The sequence below is a fragment of the Sylvia atricapilla genome, chromosome 13 (genome assembly GCF_009819655.1).
Source record: "Sylvia atricapilla isolate bSylAtr1 chromosome 13, bSylAtr1.pri, whole genome shotgun sequence".
Lineage (NCBI taxonomy): Eukaryota > Metazoa > Chordata > Aves > Passeriformes > Sylviidae > Sylvia > Sylvia atricapilla.
The window spans coordinates 7363977-7381139 of NC_089152.1; the positions used below are offsets into that span (position 1 = coordinate 7363977).

At 46.5% G+C, this 17163-nt stretch overlaps 1 protein-coding gene across 2 annotated transcripts in view; it reads right to left on the minus strand.

The window, feature by feature from the left end:
* Positions 1–307: 307 nt before the first annotated feature.
* The window catches only part of NTRK3 (neurotrophic receptor tyrosine kinase 3), a 206207-nt gene continuing 189351 nt past the window's right edge, over positions 308–17163 (minus strand). For both annotated transcript variants that reach the window (XM_066328294.1, XM_066328292.1), the window contains 2 exons: positions 4081–4239; positions 308–1235 (listed from right to left, as the gene is read on the minus strand). In XM_066328294.1, coding sequence (XP_066184391.1) covers positions 1050–1235; positions 4081–4239 — 345 coding nt within the window. In that variant the 3' untranslated portion in view covers positions 308–1049. The remainder of the gene's footprint in view (positions 1236–4080; positions 4240–17163) is intronic.

Below are 17163 nucleotides of genomic sequence, written 5' to 3' on the forward strand. Positions count from 1 at the left end.
GTTCCTCCTTCCCAAAGCGACGCCTGCACTGGACGCCCTGGGTGAGCAGCACTCCTGTCCCACACCCTGCAATGGGCTGGGGATGACTCGGGACCGGGTGCCCAGGAGCCCCCTGGACTCTCCCAGCGCTGGCAGCAGCCGGCACGGGGCAGAGGAGCGCTGGGCAGGAGGCTGCGGCCTGCGGGAGGGCCGCCGCTTCCCGGGGTGTGTTTTACCCGTAGGTGCCACAATCCTGTGACTGTGTGTTCGAAAGCCTTGAGTCTATACATTTAAGAATCGGCAAATTAGAAAAAATTGTCCTGAAATGTTGGAGGGAGGAAAAAGACAGGAAGGCAGAAAGGGATGAGGAGGGACTAAGAGGAAGGGGTTGGTAAAAGAGAGTTCATCCAGGGGCACTGCCCTGGCTTTGTGCCCATCACCTGCGGGCTGGCAAGGAGGGAGCGAGGCAAGGACGAAAAGGGAGGACTGATTTCACACATTCAGTGCATATCATACAACCAGGGCAAGGCTTTCTTCCTGGGGCTCCTACCCAGGGTGGCATCACTGCCACAGCCAGTCTAGAGCCCTGCCCAGCAGCCCAAACCGTACTCACAGCAGGGTTACATTTCACTGCTCGATTGCTCGGGGGAAAGATACCTTCTCCTTTCTTTCTATTTTTTTTCCTTTTTAATTATATATATATTTTTAAGTACTTTTTCGCCCCTTTTTTTTTTTGTTTCTTTTTTTCTTTTTTTTTTTTTTTTTTATATATAGTCTCACAATTTTCTGTAACAGCAGCTTCTTTCTGTATTGGTGTGGAAGTTATATAGAGAGAGATATCTATAAATATATATAAGCCAAAACTGCCTTACAGGTTGTTGTTCTGTGGGATTTTTTGTTGGTTTGCTTTTTGTTTTGCTTTTCTTTTTGTTTTCAGTGTTGTATGTGTAGCAGGCACTTGAGTTTATATGAAGATGTTTGCTTGGGAGCCGAGGGACAAAGGGTTGGGGAGGGGGAGAGGGAAGGAAGGACGGGAGGAAGGAGCAGGGACTTCCAACAAGTGGCCACTGCTAGCCAAGGATGTCCAGGTAGATTGGTGTGGCCTTGCCCAGAGCATGGAGGATCTTGTAGATCTCCTTGATGTTGAGCCGTTGCTGAGGTTCCCTCTGCCAGCAGCCCAACATGATGTCATAAACCTCCTTGGGGCAGACTCGGGGCCTTTCCAAAACTCGGCCTTGGGTAATGCACTCAATGACCTAAAAGAGAGAAAGAAAAGAAACACTGAACACCAGCTGGGCAGTTTATGGAGGATGTCCTGTCCCTGATGCTGCTTTGCTGATGTGGCACCATTCAGTGAATGAGAGCACTGAGAAGCCAAATCTCAGACCTGGACAACCTCAGTGCTCACCTCTTTGTTGCTAATGATAATTTTACTGTGAAAAGTTTGTCTCCAGCTGCAGTTTTTCAGATCTCAAAAACCTTCCCTGTTTGGCACCTACCTACCTCAACACACTCTCCCAAAGAGGAGGTCACAAGCAAATGAAATAGGTTTTAATTTATGATGTCAGTTTTTCCTGCTAAATGAAGAAGGAAAAAAAGTCTTAAAATCCCTAAAGTACAGTAATATTTTGCACAGCTGAAATTATATTTTTCTTGTCTGGAAACCAGGAGTCCTTTCCACTGCAAAGCCCAGGAGAGGTTTATAAGGAAGAGTTCAAAGCATCATTTCCTACATACTGCTCCTCTTTCTGACATAGAAAAGTGACTAAAAGAATGAAATTTCATGTCAAATCACATCTGTGAAGGAGAAAAAAAATTTACAATGCTATCCCTCTGTTTTGGGTCAGATCGATGCTACTAATGAGAAAAATGTGGGGTCCTGGATAACAGTAAAGTCTCTTCGGAGTGATGCCATTGGAAAGGACTCCCCTAAGGGTCTCTTTGTGTATTGTCTACTGGAGGAATGAATGAAAAGAGAAAGGAAATATGAGTTTCCAGAGAGCTGCTATTACTGCCTGGCCTCCTTGGTTGGGGTTGATGAGTCCCAGCATTGCGGCCTGCCACGCTCTGCAGATAAACACCAGTCCCAAGCAGTGTGTTGAGGGAAGCCACCCAGCAAGAGGTGTTTGGAGTTTATCATTTATGAATAGTAATGGTCCCACCACGCAGCTCAAGGGATACTTATCACTGTGCTGTTTGCATATAAATACAGAGGGGAGAGATTAGGACCCGCTGAAAGAGAGGAGAGTGAGACACAGCATGAAGAGAAGCCTGCATTACCACAGAGCTGCTGGCTGCTCACTGTGGGGAGGAGGTGAGTTATATTCATGTCAAGACATCCTGGACATGCACAGGAGCCCTGTGCTGGGCTCTTTCTCTCCAGAGCAAAGAAAAGGCAAAGAGAGAAGTTAATGGATTGACTGAGTGGTGCCCTGCCTTGTTCCTCTTCTCAGAGACGGTTTCTCCCAGCCTTGGAAAAACCTGCTGAAAATGTTGTGGGAGTATGAAGCCATGCAGGTGGCACAGGAGGGAGTGGGCATCCCAGCCCTGCCAACACCCAGCAGGGGTGATGCTAGGCCAGCCTGCTGCTTGCTCCTGGCCCAGTCCTGGCAGCCAGGAGCCTGGCACAGCCTCATTGACCTGTCCCTCCATGGGTTCTGCCTCTCCACAGGGCTCTGGCACTGCATCTGGGCTGCCACAGGGACTTGCTCTGATGCCACACCATCCAGGAGCTGGTGGAGGTGTCAGTCCTCAGCAGCTACATGGGTTATACCCATCCCTCCACAAACTGTGAAAAATGAAACTGATGAGAGCTGATGTGGCTCCCTCCCACCAGGATACTGTGGTCAGCAGGCAGAAAGAAGTGAATACACCAATAGGTAAGGGAAGGATGATACTTTATCCCAGGGATAGTAGCAGACCAATACACCCTTAAGATTAAGGGTGGCTATTTTCAGCCCTACTGCTCCGCAAAGGAAACTGAGGTAGAATGCATGGGCAAAGCTGAGCTGTCACACTCCAGTGTGCCTACTGCCCGTGTTCAAGCTCCACGTGCTCATTTGTGTGTGTTTGTATTTACCCTCGCAGGGAAATGCAAGAGCAGCTCATTAAATAGCTTGACAAATAACTTCTGTCTCTGTCAATTCCATTGTTTGTGCCTCTAAAATGTTTGCGTGTGCTACTTTGGGATATACAGTCAGGCCCCATTGAGCACCCGAATGGGCAAGTATTAGAGCTGTAAAGCAACACCTTGGATTTGCCATCTCTGCAACTCACTTAATTAAGGGATCTGTATCCAGAAAGCAGAAAATGCACATTTTTCATTACAAAAGGTGAAATTTCTGAAATCCATTAGATGCACAGTAGGATAAAAATGTTCAAGGTTCCCACACACTGCTATGTCAATGCATCTTTTTCCTCTTCTATAATACCTCCTGCTATTCCAAGCAAAAATCTTCCAATGCGTTTCTGCTGATGTGCCTCAAACCTCAGCAGTGACACCCTGCTAATCCCAGCCAGCCTTCCCTCAACATTTTTACACTCAGCCCTGTCCTGATGGGCTGCAACTTTTGCTAGTCAAAGAAATAACAAGGGCAAACTATCTCCATGGGTTCCACTCTCACTGGACTGGGGAAAACTATATTATAGACATCCCAATGGCAAAAAACCCCAAGGAAATGTCTCACATGCAATACAACAGGCTTAAAACAATTTCTCACAAACTGGAGCCTGCAGTAAGAGCTTTAGCTACAAAAGGAGAAACCAGGGGAAATTCAAGGCATGACTTCGATCCCAGTAGTAATTTGGGTATCCCCAGTTCTGGCAGCACCCTGAGAGTTTATGAGATATGACAGATATGTCAGGAACTTAGCAGCAAGGGGCTGAGGATTAGCCAGTACATGGATTTGGCAGAACACTTCGATTCCTACAGGCCTCAGTTTTCCCAGCCCTTAAACTGAGATAATGACACTTATCCTATGGCTTCACCATGGGAGTGCCAAGGAGGGGACCATTCATGTAGGAATTTCATTGCAAACAACCTGGAAAGGAGAGAAGGCAAAAAATACAGTTTTCAGCTGAGGTGTCTCATCACTATTGTACCTCTGTGTTTGAGAGCTGGAACCAGGGCTGCTTCCCATATGTGAAGATCTCCCAGAGGATCACCCCGAAGCTCCAGACGTCACTCTCTGTTGTGAATTTCCTGTACATGATGCTCTCCGGGGGCATCCAGCGGATAGGCAGCATGGTGTGTCCTCCAACCTGGGTGAGAACAAAGGCACAGGGAAATCTGAGGGGTGATGGTCCTGAAGGGGTCATAGAGTGAGATCATTGAGTCAAGTTCTTGGCCCTATGCAGGACACCCCAATAATCACATCCTGTGCCTGAGAGCATTGTCCAAACGCTCCTTGAGCTCTGCCAGGCTCGGAGCTGTGAGAACTTCCCAGTGGATCCCATTCCAGTGCCTGAGCACCCCACACCACATCAGCCCTGACATGATGTGCACAAAATTAGGGCCTCCCTTTGAACTACAGCAACGAGGAGCTGTTCCAAAAAGCTGGGCTGCCTCCAGCCTCCCCTACCACTCACAGATTTACCACCAATCCCACCAGGTTAACGAGACACACAGGGAGTGAAATGTATCAAGATAAATTCCATCCTCTCCAACCAAAATGGGCTGGTAAGGCAATCAGATGTAAAATGCCAAGAACATACTCCAGCCCTACAGTCTGGTGAACCTGGACACAGAGCAAGAGCGGTCAGCAAAGCTTTTTAGGGCCTCAATACTCTGAGGGACCCACCAGAGATACAGTATGAGAGCTGGCAATCTTCAGAAAGGTTCTCTAAAAGCCATGCTCAGGCATCTGTGCATCACCTAATTGCATGAAAGGTCACAAAAACGTGCTACAGAGCTTTTCAGAGTGCTTTCCATATGTAAATGACTGCAGGACCACACTGCAAAAGGTAGTCAGTAGGTAAAGAACAGATTTTACAGGCAGGGATATACCCATCACTAAATGGAGGAGGGAAAGCCAGCCCCTTTGGAGAGTTTGAAACTTGAAGAGCCCACAGGTTAATAAAACTGGGGTATGCCAAGCCAGGGAAAGGCACTTCCTCATGTCAGAGTCAGCCCTTCTGTAAGGCACATGAATCCAGCAGGTACACAGGAGGCTTGCAGGATACATGCGAACAGTTCCAAAACAGATGGATTTACCTTTGGATTCACTAGAGATTCCTAAACAAGTTTCTCTGAGCAGGACAAGTTTTTTCTGTTCTGTTCTTCTGCACAAGAAACTCCATCTGTGGGGAAATAGCTAATTGCTATGACCAACCAGTGCTGGAAGCAGCAGGGCTGCAAGTCTCCACACTTGTTTCTGCTGAGGGTAAAGTGTCGGAGGCTTAGCAGTGATGAGAAAAGTGCTTTTGTGGAGCTGCTTGGAAGACTGCTTGTCTCATTAGGGACACCAAAAAAGCAGTGCTAATAACTTTGTAGCACTGCAGCTGAATCAAACAGAAATCTTTCTGGTCCTACAAAGGATGAGAGGAGAAGGTATCTGCTATGCAGGATTCCAGCATATGTGTGCCCATTCCAAATAATGAGATTGTTGTGCTCGCTCGGACGAAAACATTTCTTTTGCAAACATAAAGCTCTCCTCTGAGCTGCCAGTTTTTCCACAGGTTTCTTTGACTGATTAAAGCAGAACTAGTGTGGGGAAGGGTCAGTACAGGGACACTGCAGTGCCTGGAAGCAAGAGGGAGGTGTGTTGGAATGGAGTGTGAAAGGGGTAGGATGCTCAGCTGGCTTTCTGCACGGAGAGGTTCAGATTTCTGTGGGGTTTGACAGAATTCGGACTCAGGTTTGCAGTATTGTATTCAAAGGGCTGCAGACCAGCCCCTTCCCTTACTCTGAAACAGACCCTCCCTCAAAAAAGAGGATTTTTAAAAGTCTCAGGAAGATCTTTCTTTCCTGAGTGCAGATGCTTGAAGATAAAAAGCTCATTGCAGCTCCACACCTCCTGTTTAGAGGCAGCTTGGATGGCGTGTTCACAGCTTGCTGCTCTGAACTCCCAAGAATGTTCTGCCGAAATGGAAATGGAAATGTGCTTTTCTTTGTTTGTTCCTTCGAAACCCTGGCTGCAAATTTAGCCCTTCCCTACATTCCCATCTTTTACAAGTTGCTTCCCCTTCTTGCAAAGGGCTCTGAGGAAACGTTATAAGCAGAACAGGACATACATCAAAGTTGCTTGTTGCAAAAACTCTTTTGTGCTAATGCTTATTTTATTCTCCTTTAAGTAGCACTAACTCTTCAGTTTTCCAGCAATCTTAAAATGATTACTTGTTGAAAAGCTCTCTGCATTTGCAATATCCTGAATCTTGCAGGATCATTTGGGATTACAGGTAGTACAATGTACTAGGCACAGTTAACTCCCTTTTGAACAGGTCTTAGAGCAGTTGAGAATGTGTGAACCAGGCTCTCAGCTTACACAGACACTGTCACAGCAGCGCTGCTTGAATGGGAGGGTCCTGATTTACACCACTCCAGGATCTGGCCCTGAAAGCAAAGCAGAGAAGCCAGTGGTGCCATCTCAGTTCTAATAAGCTAAAATAAAGTCAAGGTCTTTGGTCTCCTCTAGACACATCCTCGTGAAGATCTGCCAGCAAAATGACATACACAGTCAAGAGCTCTCCCAAGGATGTGACAACACAACCTTGGCTTAGCTCATAGGTTGAAGTTCAGGAACAGCCAAAACATTCCTCCCAGCCATGTGAGACATGGCTTTTACTACAAAATAATGTGGTAATAACTAATAATCGAATTAATTTGCGAACAAAATTCAAACAACCAATACCCAGAAATTTGTAGATCCCAAAACACGGCCCAGCTATGCTCAGAGATGAAGTGTTTCTTGCAGAGGCATCCTTTGCATCTCAAACAAGGTGCCACATTTTTGACAGCAAAGATTTAGCCTTGCACTTACCAGTCATAAGCAGAACAGGCATCAGTTAAACTCTACCATAAACCCACTCCAATATCTAACCCAGCACGTAAGGCTGACTATTGCACTTTAAAGGATTGCCTTTGACTATCCCTTACTGCTTCCCTTGCAAACTGATTAGGATTAAAATTCCCATTTCACAGATGAGAAAACAGATGCAGGAAGGCAAGGAAAGGCCCTGCTCTGAAGCTGTGCAGGAAGTGAACACCAAGTCCTCCTGGTCTGCAGTCAGCCATAACCTGTTATTTGATGATGTAGCAAAATGATTTAGAGCTGAGCACAGAGGGATTGTGCAAGTGATGCCACAGGAAGCAGAGTGTGTCCAGGGTGACAGAAATCCTTTGCATAACATGTAGTGATTGTGAGCTGTGTTCTGCCACTGTAGACTGGCACGTGATTCCCACAGCCACATACTTGTTTTACAGGACCAGCCATTGCCAGAAGCATAAAAGCAAAATGATGCTATTAAATCAGGCTGAAAAATAGGGTGCTGTTTTCTTCTTTTGCAAAGCCAGCTTATAAGGCATATCCTTGGCTTTGGAAAGAATCATTATCATGCCCTTAGGGAGAAGGTGAAAGTTTATTTCTGCCTCTGCTTGCTCAGAGCTGGGTCTAGCAGGTTTCAGAAGTAAGTGTCCATGCAGGACTGGTGTTTGTTAAGAGCATGTTACTTCTGAGATGTCTCTAAAACAGCCATGTCATCTTCCCACACCATCTTCTCCATTTCTCTTGGGAGCTAGGGATGGGAGAGCCCTGCTAACAGGTAAAATCATCTTCCCCAAGGGTAAAATGCCCTGATACAGTGGCATGACAACATCTCTCCTGGAGACACTCCACAGCTTGGAAGAGGGCTCTGCTTGCAAGCAAATAAGACAAGTAAATCCTCTTCTGCTCCCCTCTTTAAATCCTATGATGCTGCCAAGCTTGCCCTTTCCCCTCGTTATTTTAATGCTTCACAGACCTGCAGACTGGCCTCTTTATCCCATTGCCATGGCTGTCTAGCTTTGTTTGACATTTTTAGCTAACTTTCTCTCCCTAGATCAGCTCCCCATACCCACACTGACATGTTATTCCCTCTGCTCTGCTCTTTTCATTCACAATGCTATCCTGGTAATAAATAGAGCAATCAGTGCACATCCTCTGAGCAGCCAAAGTTTTCTTCCTCTCCATTTCAAGATCACAGTATCACCTACTCGATTCCATCCCTTTCTAGTGGATGCTCCCAAGGGTATGATTTGATCCACAGCCCTGTGTTTCTGATACTCCAGGCCACCTGGCCCCTGCTCTAAAGCCTCATTACACATCCAAGCCCCTGGACTTCCAAGATAGCCAGCCACTCCCTCTGAGCAGCTTATTGCTGGATTAGATATGAACCTCGGGGAGCTGGGGGAGGTTCATGAAAGGCCAGCATTAATGGCCATTAGGGAGAGAGATAATTACTTAATGCTAGTACAGCACTTTGAGGATGTAAAGCTATATAAGTGCTATGTACAAGTAGTATTATAAGGCTTGAGGTTTGTCTGCTACCAAGGAAAGCTGGTGTCTGGGGGAAAAGTTCTCCTTGTCCCAGCTTTCTGAATGACATCCAGCTGATTAGGAAAGGAAAAGATGACATGTTATCCCCCGGTGAGTCTGACAGTACAGCAGCAGGTACTGAAGCAGCAGTGCTCAGTACAGACTGTAAAATAAATCCACAGTTTGGGCCACCAGCAGAGATAACCTGGAAATCAAAACCTGAGTAGGGCTGAAAATTCATGCAAATTTGGGACTGGTGGGAATACAGATACTAGCACATGAAAGGCAGCTTTTGGTGGGAAGCGCTGTTTTTCCCCTTCCCAGCTCACATACCAGCACTAGGGCTGTAGCCCAAAGCTGCATTCAAAGGGGAACCACTGAGCCATCTTTTTTATATCCACAGCTGGAAGACACCTCCATGGATCTCAGCTCAAAATGGGATTTGGTCTCCAGCATACTCTTAGGCTTTGTCTTATTTTTCTTTTTGTGCAGTTTCCTTTGCAATGTTGAAATAAAAAACAAATGAAGCAAAGAAACCCAATACAAACCAAAACAAAACAAGTAAACAAAACCAAAAAAAACCCCAAACCCAGTGTTTTTGTTTCCCTTGGTCATTTGACATTTGCTTTCCAAGGTCATTTGACATCTTTCATCCTGTTTCTGGCACACTGATGGAGCTTCTGCTCCTGACTTGGGAACACCACAAGAACCACTGTAGGTGTCTTTGTATCGTGCAGCATTGTTTGAACTTCCCGTTTTTGTGCAGAAGAGGAGACCTTTGAGTTTGTAGAGAATCACATTGCAGTAGTTGAGACCTTGGCACCACTCCTCTCCAGGAAATTCCACTCAGCACTCAATCTCCTCAATCTAGTGATAAGACACACATTCTCTGATTGTCATCTCTGTTCCTGCTGCTGTAGGGAGGGGTGACCTGGAATCTTCTTCCATTGCAGACCTAGATGCCATCCCAGGCTAGACCACACCAAATCATATATCCTTTAGAGCTCAGCACTAGGGGTGGGTGATCCAGCAATGAGCCTTCCCCTGGCAGCCAGCTGTAAGTCTCCATCAGGACATGCTGATTCCTGCTGCAGGCAGGATGTGTTGTTAATTCAGCAGCTCTGGACAGCTTTGTGTGAATAAGAGCCACAGGTGGCTCTCAGGGTCATCTGAGAGGATGTAAGGACAAAAAAAAAAAAAAAAAAAAAAAAAAAAAAAAGGCAATGAAAGCAAGAAGGAGGAAAAGCTGCTCTGTTTGGCTAAGTTGAGCTCTTGGAGAACAACAAACAAAACTGCTGTAGATTGTGAGTCAATGTTTGTCAGTTCAGGTTGGGGCACAAGGAGATGACTTCTCAGGGTGATGCAAAGAGCAGCACATGCTCCTGGCTGGGGATCCAGGAGGAGACACTCATTCCTTGCCTTCAGCCTGCATCCAGCTGCACTGAGAAATTTTTCAGATGTGCCAGTATTTTGTCCCTGTGAGTCCTGACAGATTCCTGGGCACCTTTTACAAAGCAGAGGGATTAACTCTGACATGTCAGACAGAGCTGAGCTTTGCTGCACCTTAGCTGTCCCCACTTCATGGTTTCAACTGTCACCTTAGTAGGCTCTTAAGTACCCAAGGAGTTTAGATCAGAGGTTGCTGAATTTAACTGCAAATTATGACTGGATGTGATTCCCAAGTGCTTTATCTGTAATTTCCTTTCAGCTTATCCAGGAAGAAAGGTCCTAGCTAAATCTGAGACTGCACCATTGCCAGAATTACCCTGGCCTCCAAAAATCCCCAAGGTGTTTTCCTGATGGAAAAGCACTATGAGTTATGGCTGCGCCAGCCCACGGGCTGAGCATCTTCTAAGTGATTCAAAAGCCATCACAGCCCTGTCCTTGCCTTCACCTCTTGTGCCTTTGCAGTCACTGCTGCCATAGCCAGTGCTGAACGTGAGATTAAACAGTCAGCAAACAACAAAAAAACTCCCATCAAACTTTTCAACTTGACTGTGTCCTCTCCATGCTCCACTCCCCGGGAAGAGCCGGTGTGATCCTCTCACAGTTCTCACTGGCTACACCAACCATCTCCTCCATTGCAGGCGCTGGCAGTGCCATAGCAAAAGGCTGGCTGCTTGCCTCCCTGTATGCTAGATAACCAAAGACACCTCACAGCCGTTTTCTAGGGATTTTTGAGATTTACAGAACGCACAAAGCAACCTGGAGTTGCTTCTCCTACTTGCGTGGAGCTGTGCTGGCTGTGCCAGTGTGCCCAAGGAAAGGGACATGCTCCCTGCCTGCTGCTAGAGAGGAGAAGATTGGATTTACCCAGAGAGAACATGGGAAAAGGAACCAAATGTCCCTGCCATGAGGTGATGTAAGGAGCCAGATGGACTTGTTCAGGAGCAGGAAACACTGACCAGGCAGGGTTAATGTGAAACTGAGAAAGGGGTGAGAGCTTCCTGCTGTCAGTAGGACTGTTTGGCAAGGGACTGTTTGTTCCCCCTAGATGCACATACTGTGTTTAAACATGAGTCTAAAAATAAAACCTGCCATTGACATTGTTTTTCCTTACTTCATTTAACAATCTAGTTGCTTTATGACCTGTAATTCTGAATCACGTTGAATCAAGCGGTGTAATTTGCAAGCAGGGCCAGCGGCCTTTCCCCCCCTACCCCTCATCTCTGCTCCACTGAGTGTGTTTTAATCCCACGGTTTTCAGCATTCCTAATGAGCCATTAACAACCTGCCAATTACTTATGCAAATGAGGGAGGGCAGGCATGGAGGGGTGGCTGTAGCTAGAGGTAAATTCTGCTACCTCAAAACGGTCTGAGATAAATCACTGCTGCTCTAAGAGCTGCCTGTGCCCAAGAGTCCTCTCAGCCATATTATCTACTGTCTAAAAATGCCAGAGGTAATGCAGAGGATGGCTAAGACAAGGGAAACAGAGGAGAAATTGCACATATATTTTTAATTATGTTTGCCAATAATCTGCTTGGTGTGCACCTTACTACAACTCATTCTTCACCTTTTCTTCCCAAAATTCAAAGCAGCTGCACTCCCTGCTTGGAAACATCTGCACAGTCAGCCTGCAGAGGAATGGCCAGTTCTATGTTCATCTGAGTAAAAGCTCCAGAAGCCAAGATCTCCAACACCAGGATACAAACTGTAAGGAAAACCCCACTCTTGTTCAGCTGCAGGGCTGGGGGAGCAGAGGACCTGTAGTTTCCAAAATATGTAGTAAAGAGATCAGTGAGGGCACCACCAGCTCCTAGATGTCCTAAAACTCTTCTCCTAAAGAGTGCTGCTAGACCCTTCCAAGGTGGAGGAGGGTGACCAGCCTGATTCCCTGGGCCACCTACTGAGAGCTTCTTGTGGCCCAGAAGGACACAGCCCCACACTAGGAACTCAGAGAGCAAAGTGAAGTGCTGGGGAAGGACTCCGGTCAGCTTCCCAGGAGACCTGGAGTTCCCTGCCCAGCTGTGGGTGGGCACTCGGCAGCTGTGGGTCTGTGTGTGCAGGTGGTGGCCTCTGAAGTCCTCTGCATTGTGGGAACAACATGATGGGCACACATCACAGCCAAACAAAAGCTACCTTTCTCATGGTCACTGCCCAGATAACAGCAGAGGCTGGGAATGCCACTAAATCTATTCAAACTACAGCCTCAGACAGTTTGTCAGGCACCTTAGAGATTTACCAGTTGTCTCCACAAGGCTGGAGAGCCTTCCATCAGAAAACACTTTGTTAGGAGAAGCCTGCTCAGACATGTAGTACCCATGAGACAATGCAGCTCTCTGCTGGTTCCAGCTTTAAAGGGGATCTGGAGTCTGCAAAGACTGCTTGTGCCAACAGAAACTGTCCATGAATGATCTGCATTATCATTTTTCTGGTAATGCTACAAAAGTGTTCAATAGCTCAAAGGCTAATCAGATAGAAGTTAAATTAAACCATCATGATGCAAGAAACACGTCCATCAGGATTCTGTTCTTTTGGTGATGCTGAGAATGAAAATCAACCCAGTTTCTGGCTTTGGGAAGGAGGAAAAATATTTGCCCAATAAATCTTAACCTGGCGGTATAAAAGCCAAGTCTGAAAATGGCCTGAGAATTGTAGCTTAGGAAATAGCAGCAATAAAGAACCTGCATGTGTGATCACTCCATGCCGAAATGCTTTCAGATGGGTATCTCATCATTTCCCTTTCCATCATGTCTCTCTCTCTGTCCTGCCAGTGCCTCCCCTCTGGGTTCCCAACATTCCTCTTTGTCTGCAGCCAAAGCCATTCCTGACTGAGGACTACACAAGATGTAGATAAGGCTCCATTACTTCTGGATACTGGATAATCAGTTCAACTGCCTTAGCATTAATCATGATAATATTCAAAATTCATTAGGCTAGATTGTTTGGAAATCTATTTCTTGTTAATGTCAGATTCGCTGAGCATCGGCCTGGCAGCATACAGACAGAAAACTGATACAAGCCAGGGCATGCCACCTCTCTGTGGAAGCATTCCCTTTTTTTATGTGCAGCTAGACTGTGATGAGGCAGCTCCTGCCTGCTTTGTGTTTTGTGAATCTTGTCAAGAGCTGTAGAACACCATGAGCACACCATGCTGCCAGTTTGTTGATCAAGGGACAGCTCCAAAAATATATAGCTGCATATACAGTATACAGTTAATAATATATACAACATATACATGGGAGATTTTAAGGGATAAGGCTAGACACTCAGATCTGCATCCACAAATCTTAATGATTTTGTATCTAAAACCTGGACAAGCAATCCAGAAACTTCTATGTACAAGCGTGATATGGAGGTACAAAAATAGAAAGTATTTTATAAATTAAAAACTGTTCCTTGCTTTCCTGAAAACTTACAGCACTTCAGATAAAGCATGGAGCCTTACTGCTTTACCAAGATGAAAATCTTTCAGGAATAAAACAACTGGATCATTTCTTGTAGCCAGTTTTGTGAAGCAGTTGAGAGTTCCTCCAAACAGTGCACTTCCCAATGGTCTATTTGGCCTGTTTAAGCATTTTGGGTATTGTTGCTTTCTCTCAGGTGTGGGTTCCCACCCTCTTGTTGAATAAAGGTTTCTCAGCAGGGAAACATCACAGAAATATAGGCTAACATCAGAAGATACATAGGCTTTCTCTCCTAATGAAGGCAGCGCAGGCACAGATGGCATCTCAGATAAACACGCTGAAAGCCGTGTTAGAATAAAGAGCTCATCATTGGAGGCTGCAGTGTCACACCTACTAATGATGTGATTAAACTCATCTGGGCCAGTGGGAAAGCTGTGCCAGCTCTGGCACTGCTGAATGAAACGCTGCATTTCATGGCAGGGCAAACCCCAACCTGCACCCTCACCCTCCATCAGTCAGAACACTGCGGAGACACACTGGGGATAGTGATGGTCAAGGCTAAACTTCCTGAGACCTAAACTAAGGGAAGTTGTCATGGACATTTCCTTTCTGTGCCTGCCTCAAGAATCCCTGTCCAAAGCTGGTGTGGCAAGCAGGGGAGAGGCTGCAGATGGTGACAACAGCCCAAAAGGAACAGGCACAGGAGAGAACAGTGACAGCATCTGTCTGGGCCTCACTGCCATGGGGGAGCAGCAGTGGCACCAGGAAGAGGAAGAAATAAAACCAGCAATAGCCAAAATAGTGACATGCAGATGGTGAGGCTGGGGTTGGGCTGCAGGATTCTGCTGGAAAGCAAGTTAAATTTTAAAAAATTTGAAGGAATCAAGATTTGCATTCTCTTCTCTATTTTCCAGCTAAGACTTTCTGTGCATTGAAGTTCCCTCCATTCCCTATCAAGTTGTCTGGATGCCCTTGAGTAAGACAGAGCTGCTGCAGTCCCATGAATTTCAACCACTGCGTTAAAATTCTTCCTCCCTACTTTTTATAGCCAAGAGCATAAATAAATAAGCAAACCCACAAACACAGGAACCTGGTTCCCAGATGCCATTAGAGCCCTCGAGCACTAAGTGGCCACCACAGATATCACCATTTGCCTTCTGCTCCCCTTCCTGCAGCCAGGCAGAGCCTCTACCCCAACCAGCCCCGCTGGGGCCATTGCACAAACCCAGCACCTGGTCGGACACATCTGACTGGCTTTGCCCTAAGAAAGGACTGCTCCAAGACAGTCAGCTCTCAAAACAGGCCAATTTTCCTAGAAGAATCTCTAGCCACCAGCTCTCCATTAAGGTTAGCCACAAGCGGAAGGACGGAAGGAGAAAGTGAGTCTGAAAAACCACTAATGTTCTGCAGTGTCAGGAAGGATGAATGACCCCTGCAGACATATGCTGACCAGACAGTCCTCAATTATGTCACTGCTGGAGCATCTACTTCAAGGATAAACGTGAGTACAGATGCTGGGCTTAAAGCTGTGGTGCTTTTGCTCCCCTGGATAAGCCACTCTGGGCCAGGAGCGTTAGGGGTGTGCACCGTGCAGTCTGGACCACTTCACAAGGGGAGAGAAGAGCTGAAAAAAACCCCATTAAATTTCATTCTTCTCCCTTTCCTTTGTGAGAGCAGGCCCTAAAGGATTTGCTAAGGTATTGATGGGTGCCAATCCATATATCCCAGAGAACAACCCACAGCCTCCCTCAGGAAATCACAAACAAATCTTGTCTACACGATGGAAATTTCCTGCTCACCACACTGATTTTCCCCCACTCTCATCCTCACCACATTATCCTTGTGCTAACTTCTGTATATTTCTCTCAACATTTTCTAACCTTCAAGCTCACAACTTTGTAAATATTTGCAATCAGGTAGCACATCTCCCCGCTCTGGTCATTCTTTAGACAAATTATTTACATACAGCCCTTTCTGTCCTCATTAATCAATGGCTGCACACTGTCTTTGTTTCTGCCTCACCTCTTCAGAAGCTGTTGACTGAACGGATGCTCCTTGTGGGGCTGCATTGGGGACATGTGACTATGTAATAAAAGGGTATTTAAACTGATGACTGCTGTAGAGACACATACTTTGCTGTTTAACATGAGTTCTTTACATGGAGGGCCTCAGAACAGCATTTGTTTCACTGGCGCATTGAAAGCCAGAAATTCTAGGGAGCTGCCACCAAAAAGAGACTGTGCTTGGCTTGAAGAGGACATGGTTTATAAAGACAAAATGTAACGTGGCCCGGGGCGGGCACAATCTCACTTTACAGCACTACTTGCTGTATATTGATCAGAATGGGCTTGGTGCTTTATTAGCCACTCAAGAGATGCAATGAGCTGCCACTGGAATTTGTGCTTGATAATCAAAGGCATTTATCATTCTTCCAAATGTTCTGTGAGTAGGTATTTGATTTGGGTGCACATGAGAAATGGAGGAGAGAAATCTGGAGCAAGAGGCATTGCCCTGATCCACTGCAGCATCATCTGTAGCTCCATGGACACCATCCCATGGGATGGTCAGGGACATGAACAGGGTTTCTGGCTCAGCAGAGCCCTTCACCAGTGGCAAAGCTGTCCCTAGTGACACTTGAAGAGCAAAAGCCTTTTGCCATTCAGCTGCCTGGCACATGGAGTTCCCTCACAGCCCTCCTTTCTGTTTTGGCTTTCCTGCATTTCCTAGACAAACTGGTCTGGTTTTTTTTTCGCTCCCTTTCTCTGACAGGTACAGGCGGCCTTGCTACCCTCTCATTGCACCTCCCCCAGCTTGAATTTTAAACTATTTAACAGCTTTAAATGCACCTAATGAGGCTTCAGCCTGCACTTTGCTGCCATCCCTCTGCTTGTCTGGCACCAGGAAGAAGAGAGGTTTGGAAGCCTATCGCAGACTTCTCTGCGTTGGAGGTCTAATTACACACTAACTGGTGACCTTGTAAGTACAGGGTAATCTGCTGTGTAATACCAGGGTAAATGATCCCAGTACTCCTGTCTTCTCCACTGCAGCCTTCCACAGAGATGGAAATACAGCCAGTTAAATGGTAATTAATCTTTGAACCATCTGACACTCACCCAAGGTGGTGAGGAATGCCCAGCAGAAGCCCACGGGCTCTGTGCAGGACAAGGGACTCAGGAGCCACTGCTCTGGGAGTGGCAGTGTCACCTGGCCAAAGCAGGGACTAACTTGTCACCTGGCCTGGGAATGGGCTGCTTTCTTAGAGCTGGAGGCAGCTGTCTCTTGCCTGTTAGGCAGCCGTTATTTGGAGACACAAATGCAGAATCATCTGCAGAGGGAAGGGGCACCACGGGCATGTGGATCCCTGAGGGGAGCGGGCACCTGTGCTGTCAGTGGAAGCAGGATGGAGCCAGCTCAGCCATGATGAGGATGAGCTGCCTGCAGCACTTCCCTACCCTCACTGCAAGGGAGGTGGGTGTGAAGAGCACCACCACTTTCCTCTGAAACCATCCCAACCAGCCAGGCACAGACCCAGGAATCCACCCTGCAAAACTCCACGAAAATCAGCTAAGAGATCCATTTTCTCCCTCCCCACTGTGAGATACATTTCATTCCCTCCCATGCTAACAACCTGCTGCCCTGGGGCTGGGGGCTGTCTGCCTGACCCCTGCTATCTTCATGGCAACAAAATATATTTGCATTCATTTCAGGCCCACTGACATCATTCCCTCTGAAGACCTGCAGTTTTTTATGGTAAGCACAGTAATGATTTTCAGATTATAGACTAATAAAATATTTTAATTTGTTCAGCACATTAAGGTGGGCACTA